An 18,941-nucleotide genomic window follows, 5' to 3' on the forward strand; every position below is an offset into this window, starting at 1 on the left:
GGGTGTCTTGCTTCCTGGAAAGAATATAAAGTTTAGGATGCCAAATAATAACATGGTTCTCTAATAATTTAGCATGCTAAGATCTTAGCTAGTTGTAAGTGAGAGCTTCTAGCCAATGCTACTAAAATCCTTCCCTCTCTTTGGGAGGTCTTCTATTTCAAGTCTAGAAGAACACTAATGTAAGTTTATGTGGACACTTTTTCATTAATGATGGGAGGGTCTTCAAGTAGGCCTTCGTCAATAATTGTAAGGCTTCCTAATATGACATTGGACAAAGGACTCCCTCCCAAGTTCCATTCACCTTTCAATGACAACCAATGAGGTGCCAATGGATACTCTACTTCGATATTAAACCCCTATGTAGCAGTCTCGATATGTAGCTTGGCGAATTGGCTGGACGGCTAAGGTAAGCCTGAATGATGTGTATTCGACTATGTACGAGTGGTATGTGTCTGTGTGTTTATGTATGAACTACCGCTCCGAGTTGCCGTGACATAATTGAAAATTTAGAGGTTTAATATTACCTGCCAGCGCTAGGAATTAAACACGCAAGGATCTGGATAGACCATAGGATCGAAATTCGCTATCGCTGAAGAAAGCAGGACATTCCAACCCTTTGGAATGGTGAAACCTGCATGTTCGGGTTGGCTTTCGGCGGTTAAAGCACACCTTCTAATTATTGTTCGATTAGCGTCCGAAATCTGGTCATGTTCTGAGGATTTGCAGAAGTGATATATATCTCTGAGGTACCTTTTATGTTGATGTCTTGAAGAGCCAACCGTTGTGAAAATGGCGCTACATTGCTCAATCGAAGAGTCTCATTTATCACCTAGATTCACGACACCCAAATGAACCAAATTTTATTTTATGAAAGCAGTGCTATGTTAACAACATCTAGTTAAATGTATTAAAACATATATAAGCTTTGATTTACTTTCTGAGTAAAGGTCATTTGTTTGTAATCATCGATGGATAGCTTCGCCCCCAGTTCCATTTTCTTTCGAATGCCCATGTGTTCCTCCTAGGAAACTCAGACATTGATAAATCAACGATAAGGAAAAGCGATAGTTGTGACTCAAGAAATCGAAGGACAGCGGTCATTATCTGGGAGAGAAAGGAGACCACCTGACCTGCATTTCTTGCAGAACTTTTGGATTGTCGGCAAGGAACTTGATAGCGAAAGTAAGGACGATTGCAGTTGTCACACCACCACCGAAAAGCTGGCTTAGCAACAGGTCCAAAATCATCTCCTCGGGATATGGATTTCCTTCATCGTCAAGCTCGTTTGATAGAAGATCGACCCAAAGCTCGTTATGATTTGCACGGGTCTCGTATTTTCTTGTTTCGATGACGTTTCTGATGAGCGTGAGAAGGTTCTTTCGTCCCTGCAGAGCATATCTCAAAACTCCCAAGTTGTACCAGCAACAAAACAATTACAAAGGACTCACAAGCTCGACTCAAAGTGCCAGCTCACCTTCAATCCTAGGCTATAAGCTATTCCCGGAAGATTGATAGGAAATGTCCCCATCGCTCGAGTAAAATATTTGCACTCTTCCATCATCCGCTCCGCGACGGGATCACCAGGCTTTAAACCTAGGAGCTTCAAAGCCATGAAATCGAACGCAAACTACGCATATACTCAAGAAAGTTAGAAACTGTTTAATGCCTACTTCCGTGATCTGTGATCATCCACTAGGTAAAAGTGGTTCTGCCAAATCACCTTTTGGGCTTCATCCTGCACGTAAACAAGACCCTTCTTCTCCCATGCTGTAAGAGTCCAAAGAGCAACGTCTTGACAGTCTTTCAGAAAGTTGTCTTTAAGCTTGGAAACGTTGACAAAGGAGACAATAGACCTACGCGCTGCTTTATATGGAGCTCCATGCAGCTCAAGGAAGCTGAAAGCACCTAGAATTTTAGGAAATGTAGAAGGATAGTTGGTCTGGACGAGCTTCCCCTCGTTCTGCATAATGAATTTGTTCACTTCTTGATCTATGGATACGACTGTGCGCAAACCAAAAAGCCAAATCTTGAATACCGTCCCATAACTGGAATCAAAACTCACGGAAACTGTTAGCTAGCAGGTGGGCAAGCTGACGTTGCATTACAATTAGTTGCAACCTAGATACTTCATGTGAAGCAGCTTACCGTAGAAGGCACTCAGATAAGAAAGGAGGTGGAGTCCCTAGAGGATACATGGAGAACATGGTTTCTAGGGTGTGCCCGACGATTGTCCAGGCAGAAATTCTTCCCGGGGCCAGGCGGCCGTCCTCAGCTGCTGCTGAATGATCAGTTCTCCTTGGCATTCCTAGGTATAACAACGAGAGGGCCAATACACCCGCAAGTAGTACTGAGCCCAAAACCCACGAGGCAGGGCCGATTGTGCTGAAGATCATTTGCATGGCTACGGGTCGAAATGAGAGTCCCTGTTGTTCTTCTTGGAAGAGAAGAGCTTGCCATGTGTCACAAAGAAGGAGCTCTTAGATGGAGCTTGGGAGAGGGGAGGAGGTGGAAAGAAAAGAGCCAGGATTTGAGTGGGGAGGAGGTGGAAAGACAAGAGGCAAGTTTGGGAGGAAGGAGGAGATAGAAGGTCAATGGAATGGAGGAGATAGAAGTTCACCTTTGAGAGGAAGGAGGAGATGGAAGGTTGATGGAATTAGAGGAGATAAAGCCATGGATTAAGAATTAGCCAATGGAATTAAAGGAGGAGATGGAAGGTCAATGGAATTAATTAAAGGAGGAGATGGAATTAAAGAAGGAGATAAAGCCATGGGTTAAGACTTAGCCAAAATTGACTTAGCCAATGGACTTAAAGGAGGAGTCAATGGAATTAATTAAAGGAGGAGATGGAAATAAAGAAGGAGATAAAGCCATGGGTTAAGACTTAGCCAAAATTTCAAAAGCCAATCCAAGTATGCAAGGTTAATTGATTAGAAATTTAAGAACTAATCAATGCATGTACTAAAAGGAGCTCTCTCTCTCTCTCTCTCTCTCTTGCAGCAATGCGTGGCTTGCATACTAGTTCTATGTTATATATAAGGGTGCCTTCTATAAGAACATCCATGGATAGTTATGGCAGGATAGCCAGCTATGTGGTGGGTGCTTCTACTTGAGATATAGTAAGATTTGTGTGTAACCACATTAAATGATTTGCTTCATGTGTTAACACCTTAGTGTATAATGTTGATAAAGTGGTCTAACACCATGTTTTAAATACATCAAAAGGGGGACTGGCCCATCTACGATAATATATAACGGGTTTCTAGTTACATTTAGATGGAAGGAACCAAGCAGGTATTTGCGAGGGAATTGAAACAAGCGTTTTAAACCGGCAAATGAAAACTTTTAAAACATTTTTTAGACCCCCTTGGAGCGATTTAAACCGGCCCCGTCATGTTTTTTTAGCGAAACCGTTGCAACCGGTTGCCACATGGTAAAACCACATACCATGTAGTAAGAAGATAGGTATGCCAATTGGTATTTATCTATACTATGCAGTGATACATGTACCGCATGGTATATTACAACTAACATGTGGGTTTGCTATACATACTGCGCTGTAGACATATCGAGCAGTATAATTTCTTATATATATTGTGCGCCCACCTCGTACTATTTGCATTCTCGAGAATCTAGCTCTACTTGGAGTCTCAAAAAAAACAAAGAAGGACAAGAAAAAGGGATAAAGAAAGCTTCCAAACTAATTTGTAAGTTTTTATATCCTTAATGAGGTTAGCTCTTGCATTAATTTGACTCATTATTTGGATATTGTTTGTTTTGAGAATCATCATGTATGGATTAGTGTACCGAATCATCATTATTTGAAGCCTATGTATGTTTGAATTGTGATAGGTTGCTCCAGAAGATGTTGCCTGCACCAAATACCATGCCTGCATCAAGAGATGAAGCAAAGAAGATTCTAACAACGGTGGGTATGGATTATGATACCATCCATGCTTGCCGTAATGATTGTATTCTCTTTCATCGTGAGCATGGAGATTTGGCTAGTTGTCCGAAATGTGGAGAACAACGATATAGAGATGACTTGCAGGGTGAGCAGATACCGATAAAGGTCTTAAGACACTTTCCCATCATTGCAAGAATACAACACATGTTTCGATGCAAATCCATAGAGGAGATGATGACATGGCATGCATCTCATCAGAACACTGATGACACATTGAGGATTCCTGCAGATTGTGCAGCTTGGAAGCACATAGAAATTCAGTGGCCGGACTTTGCGAGGGAAGCTAGCCACGCAACTTACATCTTGGGCTCGCCATGGACGATGTGAATCCTTTCGGGTTACGCTCGACATCTTGGTCGACATGGCCCATAGTCGTGGTGAATTACAATATCCCACCATGGCTAACAATAAAAAAGGGACACCTCATGCTTGCACTACTTGTGCCACGGAAGTACAAGGCAAAAAATATGGATGTGTACATGGCACCTTTGATAGAGGAGTTACAAATATTATGGAGAGGAGTGCGGGTCTTTGATATTTCAAGAGCCACAACAAGACAAAGCACCTACAGACGCGTTTACTTGTGCGTCTAGAGACCCACGTCTAATGGTGCATCTTTATAGTAGAAAGACGTGCATATAGATGGGCATAAAGACATGTAAATAGACGCTCTACTAGAAAATTTAAAAAACAAACAGACGCATCATTAAACACATGTATAGATGCATTTATAGATGCGCTTATAGATGCTTCTCGAATAGACAGACACGTATATAGATGCATTTATAGATGTCCTGATAGACACGCTACATAATATTTTTTAAATCTATAGAATGATGTGCATGTTGTGTATGCTATGTAGTTATAGGAATCCCATTTCCACATTGTGTAATTCAATTCTTCCAGCCAACCGCATTTTAATTAGCACTCTTGCAAGCACGTCTATAGCCGATAATTACAATTCTAAATAAAACATTACAACTCCAAAACGTTTAGTTCACAAGGCATTAATTGATAGAACGTTGCACAAGAAAATTGAAAGCTCAAAAAGTGCTTGTATGTGCATATAGCATGAAGCTAAGCCACGTCCTATGGCTTCAAGTACCAAAAATAAGAGGAGTGTATATACAAGAGGCACGAAGCCAAGCCAGTGGCTTTAAGTACAAAAAAGAGTAGCTAGCACTACATCTACCACTAATCTAAGTTCTCCACATCCTCGCTCCCTTCTGCACTCCCTTCTCCACCTCCTTCCTCATCTTGTTGCTCGTCTTCTTGTGCAGGGGCCTGTAAACAAGGGACAACATATATCAATGTATGAAAAATCAAATCTTTACTTATAATATTGACATTATTTAATTACTTTCAAATACCTCGGGGGACGCTCTAGTAGCCTGGATATACTACTCCTCAGTAATCAACCCATCATTATAAAAGTGCCTCCATGTATCTCCTCTGCGATGGTGGTGGTGGTAGGCTGTCTCGACAGGAGTAGGGTACATTCCCATGATATCAAGCTACAAGATGACACAATTTGTAGAGGGGTTAGTACAAAGAAACAACCTCCTAATAAACTACATAAACAATATAATTTGAGATTGATACTTACAAATTGGGCCTCCCATGATTCAACACCCCCTGCTCCAAAATGCACGCTTCCATATTGCTCCATTTGGATCCTTTGTGCCTCCATGTGCTACATACTAGGTTCCTCCCTTGCTGACTTCATTGCTTTCTTCCACTCACGCTTGTGAGTGGTGTGGGGTGGGCCCCTTGGTGGTTGACCTCCCTTGAGCCTGGCAAGCTCTGCTAGTGCCTGCCTCTTAAGCGAAGATCTTTTATTGCAAGTATCATAACAATCTTTGACTTGGCCCATTTATCTATGAATTGAAGATTGGGGGGGTTAGGATACCTAGAGCGAACAGTAGCAAGGGTCTCATCAGCCAACCTCTTTGGCTGGTCTTTGTAGTGGATAAAGCAATCACTGTAATTGTTAGCAATTACAGAGCACATGAAGGCCATGATGTCCTTCCCCCGTGTATCCATCAAGATGCCTCCTGTCTGAGTGATGTCATAAAAGATCGTACCATCACCCGAAGGCACATCTAAATCATGTGAATCATCCTCGTCCCCACCACCACCCCTCCCAAAGCACTGTGCCATGCATCCCCCACCGCTCTCCCTGCTACTATGCCTACTACCGTGTCGTGTCGAGCTAGTACGCTAGCTACTCGTAGCTGGAGATTGCACGGGACTACGTGGACCACTCGTAGCTGGAGAACCGAGTCTCGACTATGCAGGAGTATGTCGATGGCTTTGCGAGACAGAAGGACCTCTTGACGGCATGGGGAAGGGGCATAAGATGGCATGGGGAAAGGGGCTCGACTGTGTAGCCGGCTGGGATGTGCTGACTCCACTGGGGTAATCTTAGCTGGTGTGGGGTTTGGGTGGTTTAAAGTCTATAGTGCCGACTCCTGGGGGTGTTTAGAGTACCCGTCATGTAGTCGTATAACTCCCTAGGACTGGGAGGGTGCCCTAAAAGGTTATATAACTCCCAAAAGATGGTCTCCCGAAGATCAGGTGAGCCTGAAGAGCTTCCTGGCCACATGATGAACTGGAAAAAAGAAAAAAAGAAGATTACTGATGAGCTGAGAAGAGAAAAAGAAGAGAAAAAGAGAGAAAAATTACCACGAAAAGAGAGGGAAAGAGAGGATAAAAGAGAGGCAAATATAGGAAAAGAGAGAAGAAAAGAGAGGCAAATCCTTTTCTTGGAAGTGGAAGTGGAAAGGGAAAGGGAAAGGGAAGAGGAAAGAGAAAGGAAAGGAAAGGAAAGGGAAGAGAAGGGAAGGGAAGAGAAGGGAAGGGAAGGGTCTAAAACTGTCGGAGCGCGTCTATAGACACGTCTGGGAAATGCATCTATTTTTGCATATAACAGCACGTCTATAGACGCAGCTATCTGTTATTGAAAACAGAGTAGACGCAGCTTTTTGTTCCTGAAAATAGAGTAAACGTGCCTGTAGATGCGGTTTTAGACGCGGTCTGAGACGCGTCCATAGATGTGCTCCGATAGATGGACTATTCTAAAAAGTCGAAAAGGACATGCGCCCAACACAAAAGCATAACAGTAAACCCAAAATCATTCGTTTCTTGGATACGACAAAGGATGAATCCAAAGAGAGCAACTTTCAAAGAAGATCAACCGTAAAGAGACTTACCTTGGATAGAGGTGGAAGCTTCTTATCCTTCTTCAAAGTTGCTTCTCTTCCTTGTTCATCCTCTTCTCCTGCGTGCTTGGAGATGATTGTGTAAGCCTGGAAGTAAGTGTGGGTGCCTAGAGATAAGAGTCGAACTGTGGATCTGTTAATAGCAAAGCAAGCAAGCCGTGTGAAGCTTATGTGAAGAAAAGCAAAGCAAGCATGCTAAAAGTACATTTGAAAACCATGTCTATAAGCGTGTCTAATGGCGCATCTATACATGCATCTAAATACGTAGAGAAGACGCAGTTTTAGATGCACCTATAGACACACACCACAGAATAGACAGATGCAGTTTTAGATGCACCTTTAGACACGCCACAGAGTTTTAAGATTAAATATTTAAAGAAAAGCAAAATTTTTTGGGTTGTTTGTTTGTAGGATGTCTTCATCTTCAACAAGTAGCTCCAGTGAGGATGAATCCCTCCATATACACCATCGTGAAATGTGGTTGGAGCAAAAAATCAAATGTATGTGTGATCGATGTCGAGGAAACATGTATCGTGCATGCAGGATTACACTTTATCACATCTCAAAGTATGGAGAATGGGATGCGACCGTAAACATGGTAAGTGTTAAAGAGTTAAGGTTGATTGAGATACCTATGGGTGTTCATGTGTTTGAGTTATGATTCCGTTTTAATTTGATACAGGATGCAGTGCCACACCTGCATATGTTGCCCTATGCTCATCGTGAGGAGGCGAAGCATCAGCAATATGAGGTGGGATCTTCAAGAGGGACCGTTACGGATGCAGAGTGATGGTGATAGTAGCCCTCCGCCATTACGTCATGAAGCTGTGGAGGAGGAGGTGTTTGATGATATGGTGCAGGATTTATATGTCCATCAATCCAAAGGGAGGGATGATTGCATGGAGTAGGACGATCTTTTTACCGTAGCATCGACTCCACTGTTTGAGGGGTGCACATTCTCTGTTCTACGTGCCTCCCTTAAGTTACTAAACTTGCAAACCATCTATGGATGGAGCAATGCAAGTTTGAATGCATTCTGTGGTGATTTTCATGATTAGATTTTGCATTACCATATGATCAATTCAGTGAACCATGTGGAGCAAGCTAGTAAGAAAGAATATTATGAATTGGAATAAAGGAGTAGGTACACTTATGGCTGAACAGCTGTCATGAAAATTTCATGCAGCGGGGGATTATTATTTCAAACTCTCCTTCCTACTTCCTTTGTTGTTCTACCATGCAAAACCGTTTTTATCCCGCAGTCTTGGAGTATTATTGTCACAGAGTCATGAGTGTCTCTCTCTCTCTCTCTCTCCCCTCATACTAAATATTTTGTTGCAAAAAACAATGCTCTATCTTTTTTCTAGCTTCCTCGCCTCTTCAGCTCCACCACCTCCCTTTGCAACCTTGCCCTTCGATTAACCTAACATCTAGTTAGGTAGGTAGCACTGTGCCATGAAATGAAAATCTTGCCTCTCCTTGAGCCACCAAGGGTTCACCTCAATAAAATTTTAGTGTACCACATGCATTCAAAAGGAGGGGTATTTTAATTGAACTGTGATACTTGATATATCAGTTAGGATTGTAACATTGAATGTCTCTGTCCAAATGGTATTTTTTCTTATTGTAGCTAGAGTGTGTACTTTCTACTCGAGTTCTTTCCATGGAAAAAGTTTACATTGTTTAATCTATTTGGTATGTGTACTTATTTCTCATGGTTATAATTGCATTGATAATATTTGTATATACAGCATCATGTGGATTTAATGCATTTTCAAATTTTTGGAATATATAATTTCACTTGTTCTCTATAATAGTTGTGAGTCTCAATGTTCGTTATAGTGAATATAACATATTAGTTGCTCTTTTGTTCATAGTTTCTAGCCATAATCTTCCAATGTGAGATCTAGGTGTTTGAGTTGACGAAGGTGATTCTAAAGCTATTCTACTTTCAAGTCTTCCCCCAAATTATGACGAGATGAAAAAAATATTGCATGTTAACATTGATATGTAATGAATAGACATGATTCCAAAGGACACTATGATTTGAAAGACAAACTATGTAAACATTGATTCATGGAATATGATGTAATAGAGATTCAAAACATGGTGAATTATGCTAGTGGGTCAATTACTCAAATGCTTTTACTCATTTATGGTCTTCACGTGCAGGCTATTGTGTAAAATGATTCCATGGGAGAATAAATTACCAAGCTCAAGAGATATGGCAAGGCAACATGTGACCTCTCTTGGATTACAAGCGCATCCATGCATGCGTCAACGATTGCATTTTGTTTCGTGGACTACATAAGGATGCAAGAGAGTGTCCTACTTGTGGAGAGGCAAGATATAGAGCAGATCTCAAAACTTTGGACGTGCCTCGTAAGGTTCTGTGACATTTTCCCATAATCCCTCGGATCCAACATATGTTCAAGTGCAAATCCATTGCAGAGCTCATGTCATGGCATTTCCTCCCATCGATCAACCGATGGCAAGTGGAGAACTCCCGCAGACACTCCTGCGTGGAAGCATATTAAAGACACATGGCCAAGCTTCAAGGAAGAACCTAAGAGCTTGAGACTTGGATTGGGTATGGACGGTGTGAACCCATTTGGTCTCAAAAGCACCTCTTATAGTGTATGGCCAGTGATATTGGTGAATTATAATCTTCCACCCTCTATGGCTATTAAGAAAGGACATGCTATGTTGTCCCTTCTAATTCCAGGGAAACATAAAGTTAAAAATCCTGATGTTTATTTGGAGCCTTTGATTGACGAGCTAGAGATACTTTGGAGAGGTATCGAGGTGCATGATGTGAGCAGGCCTCCCTCATCATGAGATTGCAACTGCAAAGCAGTCTTGACGTGGATGATGCATGGCTTCCCAGGCTATGGCGAGAGTTTAGGTAAGCATTGCACTTTTAATTATGAGTAGGCAACCGATGTGGCACCTTGAACCCACCTTCAACTCTTAATTGCGTCTATTGTTCAGGTCTCACTACATCAAGTTACCATGCATGTTCTATTTGTGGTCCTTCGCTAGTTGCCTCACGAGGAGATGCATTGCATAAGGTCATCTATGAGAATCACCATCGATTTCTCCCACCTGATCATCCTAGATATGTTGCTCCTTGGAATGAAGTCCTCCCACAATCACTCACTATGGGAGATTGGATGAGAATTTGGGATAGTTCCACGACTCCTCCACCACTTGGCATGAGCCGATAAGGGTTTGTAACTATTGTGTGCTATATTGGCTACAAATAAAGATTTCCCGCTAACACTAGCTTTTGTTTAGATACTCCATCTTTTATCATTTACCATATTGGTCCCACCTCAAGATCAATCACTTGCTTGATCCCATGCATATCTTCAAGAATGTGGCATCTGCCATTTGGGAGCATTTGAATGGGACACGAGATTTCGTAGGCATAAGGGATGATCTACGTACCACAACGAGGATGCGTGAAGCTTGGCCACAAGAGAGACCAAATGGGTGTGTTTTTTTACCTTGTGCACCGTGGAGGTTATCAAAGCTAGAGATGGCAGCGGTGAAGTGCGCTATTACTACAATTCGTACTCCCATTGGATGCATGAGGTGTTTGAAGGGGGCCTTTACAAAGAGTAAGAAAAGAGGTGTAGAGCAATTATATGGCTTGAAATCTCATGATTGGCACAAGATGCTCCAAGTAAGTATTTTATGTGCATAATATCGTGGGTTCAGTTCATACTACCTACTAACATTTCTCGTAGTGCATCAAAGGACGTGAAGGATTGTATTTACAAGTGGGCAAGCTTGTGAGGTACTTTACATGATACAAATTATGATGCATATCAATGCTCCATGCAAGGTGTTCATATTGCTAATATGGTGTGCTTTTTCATTTCTAGGTATGTGAGCTCAAAGTAAATAGATCCCACCATGCTTGAGAATGCTCGAGTTATGTCAATGGAGGTGGTTTGTTTAGTGGAGGAGACATTTCCATGTTCTATTCTCACAAGCCAACTACATCTTATAGTGCATTTGGTGGATGAGATTGCTATATGCAGTACTATACATGCACGATGGTTGTTCTTCCTCAAGCGCTTCATGAAGACTTGAAGGGCTTCATGAGACAAAATGCAAGACCCGAAGGTAGCATGGCTGAGGGTTGATTGGTACAAGAGTCACTTGTATATATTTTTGAGTTTCTTGTTGATGTGGATAGCTCTCTCCCACAACTATGGAGAGATGATGAAGACCTAAGGATGACCTCTATTGTGCCTCAAGGGAAAGGATGCAACAAAGTAATAGACATAGAGTTGCTTAATAATATCAACCTCTATTGCGTGCTTAATAGTGATGTGATGAAAAGATGGGTGACAAGATATGAGGATGCAAAGGCAAGAAGACAAGAAGAAAGGGCCCTCTTTCGTACACACCACGGATCTCATGTGCCATACCCTCAGTATCTAAGAGCACTTCCAAAGGATATTCATGTGGATTGGCTACTTGATGAAATGGAGAAAGCAGAGAAAGACGAGGGGATGCATATCACAATGGAAGAATGGGAGTATGCTAGGGGGATGCATGAGCAAGGTCAGTATATAGAATGTTATGCATAAGTTAGGAGCTTTCAATAATTTAGATTGCTTATTTAATTGATTTTTTCTTGGTGTAGTGCACTATCTTCAATGCTATATGGTGTGAGGGCAAGCATTTTCAAACACAACGGATTGATGACAAGAGAAACACACAAGATTGCAGCGTCATTGCTAGCTTTGAGGGATCTAATGGAGCCATGGATGATTATTGTGGCATAATCCAAGATATTATTAAGCTTGACTTTCGACGCTTCTTTGTGTACGTTTTGGATGTAAAGTGGATTAAGGATGTGGTGGAAAGAGGCCCTAATGCAACAATCAAACACCATGCAAGTGGATTTGTAACTATTGACTCCACAAAGTTTTGGCAAAGTAGCAAGGACACACTAGTACTACCGCAACAATGTGAACAGGTACTGTGCACACATATAAAAATACTCGCTTTTAAATATTTGATACCTTCGATGCAAGAAAAATAACATGATTGTATTTGTGTTTTAATTAGGTTTTCTATCAACCAATGGTGGATAATAATAGATGGTGGCATGTCATACCTATTATGCCACGTTCCAAAATGATGTATAGTACATTTACTAATATGGAGTGTATGGAGGATGATCATGGCCATGGAGGTGATGATGACCGTGATATGAGAGATGAGGATGATCATGAGATAGGAGATACAGATATTGAGGCCATTACCCGTGAGGATGAGCCTACCATTGGTGATGCTAATTTCGATGAGCACATGAGTAGCACAAGTAGTAGTGGGTTGAATGTATTTGTAGATCTAAACACTTGTTTGGATTTTGAAGTAGATAGTTTGGCAAGGGTTGATCTCATTGAGGATGAGATTGAACCGTAGCCCATCATTGATATTGGCAAAACTATTTTACATATTGTCTCATTCTCCTCACCTCACTTAATTCTTGTATATGTGGGCTTGCAAAAAAGCATTGATGTTTGTGTTAAACTTATGTGCTTTGGTAATCATGGGCAATGTTTGGAAAGCAGTGATGTACACCAAAATCTCACTTTCTATATTCTCTATTTTGCATCTAAATACGCGTCTAATTCTCAGTGTAGACACGCTAATATATGCACAAATAGATGCTCTGATAGATGCAGTATTAGATGGACCCATATTTTCTCGATGTAGATGTGCTAATAGACGTGTAATACACGCACAAATAACTGACCTGTTAGACTTGCTATTAGATGTGCCTATAATTTCTCTATTCAAACAATGCCTATAGACACGCGCGCTATTTTGCACATCTATCAAGTGCGTCTATAGTTGCTTTGTGTTGTTGTGAGCTCTTAGACATACCAATGATATTTTGGTCAGGGGTATCTTGATGTGGACCATGCATGACTACCCAGGATATGGAGAGTACACAGGTACGTGGTTGTGTCTCTACATGTATAATATAGGATTATGCTTTTATGACTCTCTTTCGCACGCATGTCTTATACTAATACATTCATGCACGCGTGCAGGACTTGTTACAAGTGGGTACCATGCTTGTCCTATTTGTGGACCGGGTTTGAAATCTCTTGCACGATACTCCAAACATATGAGGAAAAATGTTTATGAAGGTCATGCTCGATACCTTCCACTGGACCATCTCGCACGTGGAGGTCAGCTTGATCCACCACCATCATAATTGAAGGTAAGTGACTGGATTCAGGCTCGGAGGGCGAATGGAGAGGAACCTCCTCCTAGTATGAAGAGGCTATCGATCATTCACGAGCTTCCTTATTGGGGTCAGTTACAAATCAATCATCTCTTGGATCCCATGCATATCTTCAAGAATGTGGGGGCTACTATTTGGGCACACTTGGTTGGTTCGAAAGACTTGAGAGGAGTGCGAGAAGACTTGCATGCTATGAATAGGATGTCTCGTTTGTGGCCCCAAGTGCATGCTTCGAGAGAAGTTGTCCTCCTGAAAGCAACGTGGATCCTCTCTACGAGGGAGGAGGTAGCAGTCAAGGCGGACATTGCCTCTTTTCAAACACCGATAGGGTACATGCATTGCTTGAAAGGAGCATTTTGAAAGGACAATAAGCTTAGTGGGCTCAAGTCCCATGATTGGCACAAGGTCTTACATGTATTCTAAGCTGTAGAATTAGAGTACTGATAATCGTGATGTGTTAGTGTAATTATGATTATGTTATATTGTTGACATGACTTCTTTGTTGCTTTAATAGTTCATACTCCCAATTATAATAAAAGGGTGCTTACAACAAAATGTTAGAAATGCTATATTCAAGATCAATGGTATTGTGAGGTATGCTTACTATCAAATTGCATTGATTGCATTTTCTTCAATTTAAGCTGAATAATCTGTAGACTAATTATGAAAATATCTTACATGGGCATGTGAAATAGGTGGATATCTCAAAAAGAGATCTCCATATCGAGCATCAAGAAGGCTAGGGTGGAATTCTTTAAAGCCGTATGCTTGCTTGAGAAGCATTTTCCCTCGAGCATTATGACAACTCAAGTCCACTTGCTTGTGCGACATAGTTGATGAGGTGGCTATTGTAGGTACCGTTCATAGTCAGTGGATGTTTTTTCTTGAGCGGTTTATGAAAACTTTAAAGGGATTTGTAAGACAAAGAGCAAGACCAAAAGCAAGCATGGCAGAGGGATGGCTTGTGCAAGAGTCATTAGTATATATCACAGAGTTTCTTGCATCCCCGATATGCCGCAAGCTTGGCATAACAAGGATCATGATCGCATCATTGGTGAGGTTCCCCAAGGAAAAGGGATTGCAAGAAAGATGAGCGAAGAGCAAATGGAGAAATTCAATAAGTTTTGTATCCTCAATAACAAAGAGATGCAGAAGTGGATTGAGAGATATGAAGCGGCCAAAGCAGAAAGAATAAATGCAAGGACGAGATTCAGAGTAATGTACAAGCGATCGCAACGATATCCATGGGCTCTGGCTCTTCTCCCCACTCACATGTCACTTGATTGGCTAGAACTGGCTCTACGTAAAGCCGAATGCAATGGAGAGACAATAAATGAGCACGAGCGAGAGTTATCATCTGGATGTATGATGCATGTAAGTGTCTTACCTCTTGATGTAATTAATTAATTATTTGTGGCAATATACGCTATAAAATAGATGCATCTTCATTGTTTTAATGATGCTCTTTTATAGTACAAAAAGTACAGTGCATTATGGTCATATGGATGACATTTTTGCATTGAACGCATCAATTTAAAGAGAGTCACGCATGATTGTGGAGTCATGGCTAACTTCACACAAGATAGCCGAGCAAGTGCTTCGGATACCAACACAAGAACACAAAGCAACTATAGACGCGCAAAATAGCGGGCGCGTCTATAGGTGTTGCTTTAGTAGAGAAATTACGGGCGCGTCTAAATGCGCGGCTAAATGCTCATCTATTTGCGCGTAAATAACTGCGTCTATTTGCGCGTTTGACCTGAGAAAATACAGGCCCGTCTAACATCCCGTTTATTAGCGCGTCTATTTGCACGTGTATTTGCGCGTTTACACTGAGAATCAGACGCGCATTTAGACGCCTACATAGACGCGCTCCAGAGAATACAGAAAGTGAGATTTTGGTGTACATCATTGCTTTCCAAACATTGCCCATGATTACCAAAGCACATAATTTTTTGCAAGCCCACATATACAAGAATTAAGTGAGATGAGGAGAATGAGACAATATGTAAAATAGTTTTGCCAATATCAATTGTGGGGCTACGGTTCAATCTCATCCTCAATGAGATCAACGCTTGCCAAACTATCTACTTCAAAATCCAAACAAGTGTTTAGATCTACAAATACATTCAACCCACTACTACTTGTGCCACTCATGTGCTCATCGAAATCAGCATCTCCAATGGTAGGCTCGTCCTCACGGGTAATGGCCTCAATATCTATATCTCCTATCTCATGATCATCCTCCTCTCTTGTATCACGGTCATCATCACGTCCATGGCCATGATCATCCTCCATACGCTCCATATTAGTAAATGTACTATACATCACTTTGGAGCATGGCATAATAGGTATGACATGCCACCATCTATTATTATCCACCATTGGTTGATAGACAACCTAATTCAAACACAAATACAATCATGTTACTTTTCTTGCATCAAATATTTAAAAGCGAGTATTTTTATGTGTGTGCACAGTACCTGTTCACATTGTTGCGGTAGTACTAGTGTGTCCTTCCTACTTTGCCAAAACTTTGTGGAGTCAATAGTTACAAAGCCACTTGCATGGCGTTTGATTGTTGCATTAGGGCCTCTTTCCACCACATCCTTAAACCACTTTACATCCAAAACATACACAAAGAAGCGTCGAAAGTCAAGCATAATGATATCTTGGATTATGCCACAATAATCATCCATGGCTCCATTGGCTCCCTCAAAGCTAGCAATGACGCCGCAATCTTGTGTGTTTCTCTTATCATCAATCCGTTGTGTTCGAAAATGCTTGCCCTCACACCATATAGCATTGAACATAGTGCACTACACCAAGAAAAAATCAATTAAATAAGCAATCTAAATTATAAAAAGCTCCTAACTTATGCATAACATTCTATATACCGACCTTGCTCATGCATCCCCTAGCATACTCCCATTCTTCCATTGTGATATGCATCCCCTCGTCTTTCTCTGCTTTCTCCATTTCATCAAGTAGCCAATCCACATGAATATCCTTTGGAAGTGCTCTTAGATGCTGAGGGTATGGCACACGAGATCCGTGGTGTGTACAAAAGAGGGCCCTTTCTTCTTGTCTTCTTGCCTTTGCATCCTTGTATCTTGTCACCCATCTTTTCATCACATCACTATTAAGCATGCAAAAGAGGTTGATACTATTATGCAACTCCGTGTCTATTACTTTGTTGCGTCCTTTTCCTTGAGGCACAATAGAGGTCATCCTTAGGTCTTCATCATCTCTCCATAGTCGTGGGAGAGAGCTATCCACATCAACAAGAAACTCAGAAATATATACAAGTGACTCTTGTACCAACCAACCCTCGGCCATGCTACGTTCGGGTCTTGCAGTTTGTCTCACGAAGCCCTTCAACGTCTTCATGAAGTGCTCAAGGAAAAACAACCATCGTGCATGTATAGTACCGCATATAGCAATCTCATCCACCAAATGTACTATGAGATGTAGTTGGCTTGTGAGAATAGAACGTGGAAATGTCTCCTCCACTAAACAAACCGCCTCCACTGACATAACTCGAGCATTCTCAAGAGTGGTGGGATCTATTTCCTTCGAGCTCACATACCTCACAAGCTCGCCCATCTTGTAAATACAATCTTTCACGTCCTTTGATGCTTACTTGAGTAATGCATTCAAACTTGCATTGCTCCATCCATAGATGGTTTGCAAGTTTAGTAACCCAAGGGAGGCACGTAGAACAGAGAATGTGCACCCCTCAAACAGTGGAGTCGATGCTGCGGTAAAAAGATCATCCTGCTCCATGCTATTATCCCTCCCTTGATGGACATATAAATCCCGCACCATATCATCAAACACCTCCTCCTCCACAGCTTCATGAGGTAATGGCATCGGGCTACTATCACCATCACTCCATGCATCTGTAACGGTCCCTCCTGAAGATCCCACCTCATATCGCCGACGCTTCGCCTCCTCATGACGGGCATAGGGTAACATGTGCGGGTGTGGCACTGCATCCTGTATCAAATTAAAACGGGATCATAACTCAAACATATGAACACCCATAGGTATCTCAATCAACCTTAACTTACAAACCCTTACCCTGTTTACGGTCACATCCCATTCTCCATACTTTGAGATATGATTGAGTGTAATCCTGCGTGCACGATACATGTTTCCTTGACATCGATCACACAGACATTTGATTTTTTGCTCCAACCACATTTCGTGATGGTGGATACGTTGGGATTCATCCTCACTGGAGCTACTTGTTGAAGATGGAGACATCCTACAAACAAACAACCCACCAAATTTGCTCTTCTTCAAATGCTTAATTTAAACTCTGTGTTGCCTCTATCGTCGTGTCTATAGTCGCGTCTGACATCGCATCTAACGGCATGTCTAAACGCGCATCTACTCTGTGTAGTTAGACGTGCCTATAGACGCGCTAATAGACGCGACTATAGACGTGGCTTTTAAACCTGCTTTTCGGCGCACCACTCGCTTTGCTTTTCTTTACATTACTTAAACTTCGCGAGCGCCTTCCTTCCTTCTTTATTAGCAGTTCCATAGATTCGAAGCTTAAGAGAGAGCCTCCCATACACAGTTCCAAGCTTTCACTCAAGAGAAAGGGACCGTACCTACACTTACTTCCAAGCCTAAAGGAGAGGAGGAGTACGAACAAGGAGAAGAAACAAGTTTGGAAAAGAAAGAAGAACCTTCCATACCTTTATCCAAGTCCGTCATTTTGAAGTTGTTCTTGTTTGGAAGTTTGCTCTTTCCAGTTTTGTACTTTCTCGCATCCAGGAAACGCAGGATCTAGGTATGAGCGTCACGTTCTTTTGTCGGGCGCAACGTCCTTTTCGACTTTTTATAAATCTCACCTGTCAGAGCGCGTCTCAGGGCACGTCTAAAAGCGCGTCTATAGGCACGTCTGGCTTTTTACAGACACACATAGACGTGTCTATAGATGCTCACACAGACGCCCTGTTAGACGCACTTTTAAATGCACTGTTAGACGCACTGTTAAACGCACTGTTAGACGCATTGTTAAATGCACTGTTAGACGCACTGTTAAACGCACTGTTAAACACTCTGTTAGACGCGTCCATAGACGCGTAAATTAGACGGGTCTATAGATGCGCTCTGACAGAGCCACTTTTTTCTTCCCCTTTCTTCTCAGCTCATTAGTAATAGATTTTTTTTCTTTTTTCCAGTTCAACATGTGGCCAGGAAGCGCTTCTAGCTCACCTGATCCCCGGGAATCTATTTGGAAGGACTTATATAATCTTTTAGGGCACCCTCCTAGTCCTGCGGAGTTATACGGGTATATGATAGGTACCCTTAACACTCCCCAAGAGTCGGCACTACAGACTCCGAGCCACCCCACACCGCCTGAGATCACCCCAGCGGAGTCAGCACAGCCGTCTTACGCCCTTTCTTATGCCCCTTCCCCCGTACCGTCTTATGCCCCTTCCCCCATGCCGTCTTATGT

General features: G+C 41.9%; 1 protein-coding gene across 1 annotated transcript; it reads right to left on the bottom strand.

The window, feature by feature from the left end:
• Positions 1-533: 533 nt before the first annotated feature.
• LOC147899627 (steroid (22S)-hydroxylase-like) lies at positions 534-2,399 on the bottom strand. Its single transcript, XM_087377762.1, has 7 exons — positions 2,146-2,399; positions 1,721-2,045; positions 1,475-1,627; positions 1,131-1,385; positions 935-1,021; positions 751-829; positions 534-631 (listed from the first exon to the last, which is right to left on the bottom strand). Exons 1-7 carry the CDS (start codon positions 2,397-2,399, stop codon positions 534-536), a joined length of 1,251 nt encoding a protein of 416 aa, XP_087233888.1.
• Positions 2,400-18,941: the final 16,542 nt, after the last annotated feature.

The sequence above is a fragment of the Dipteris shenzhenensis genome, chromosome 8 (genome assembly GCF_047967505.1).
Source record: "Dipteris shenzhenensis isolate YYH24624 ecotype China chromosome 8, Dip_SZ_1.0, whole genome shotgun sequence".
Taxonomy (NCBI): domain Eukaryota; kingdom Viridiplantae; phylum Streptophyta; class Polypodiopsida; order Gleicheniales; family Dipteridaceae; genus Dipteris; species Dipteris shenzhenensis.

Coding starts and splice junctions, on each gene's coding strand:
- LOC147899627 (XM_087377762.1), bottom strand. CDS start 2,399: ATGCAAATGATCTTCAGCACAATCGGCCCTGCCTCGTGGGTTTTGGGC. Junction 2,046..2,145: donor TTATCTGAGTGCCTTCTACG/GTAAGCTGCTTC, acceptor TTTTGATTCCAG/TTATGGGACGGTATTCAAGA. Junction 1,628..1,720: donor TGCAGGATGAAGCCCAAAAG/GTGATTTGGCAG, acceptor GTATATGCGTAG/TTTGCGTTCGATTTCATGGC.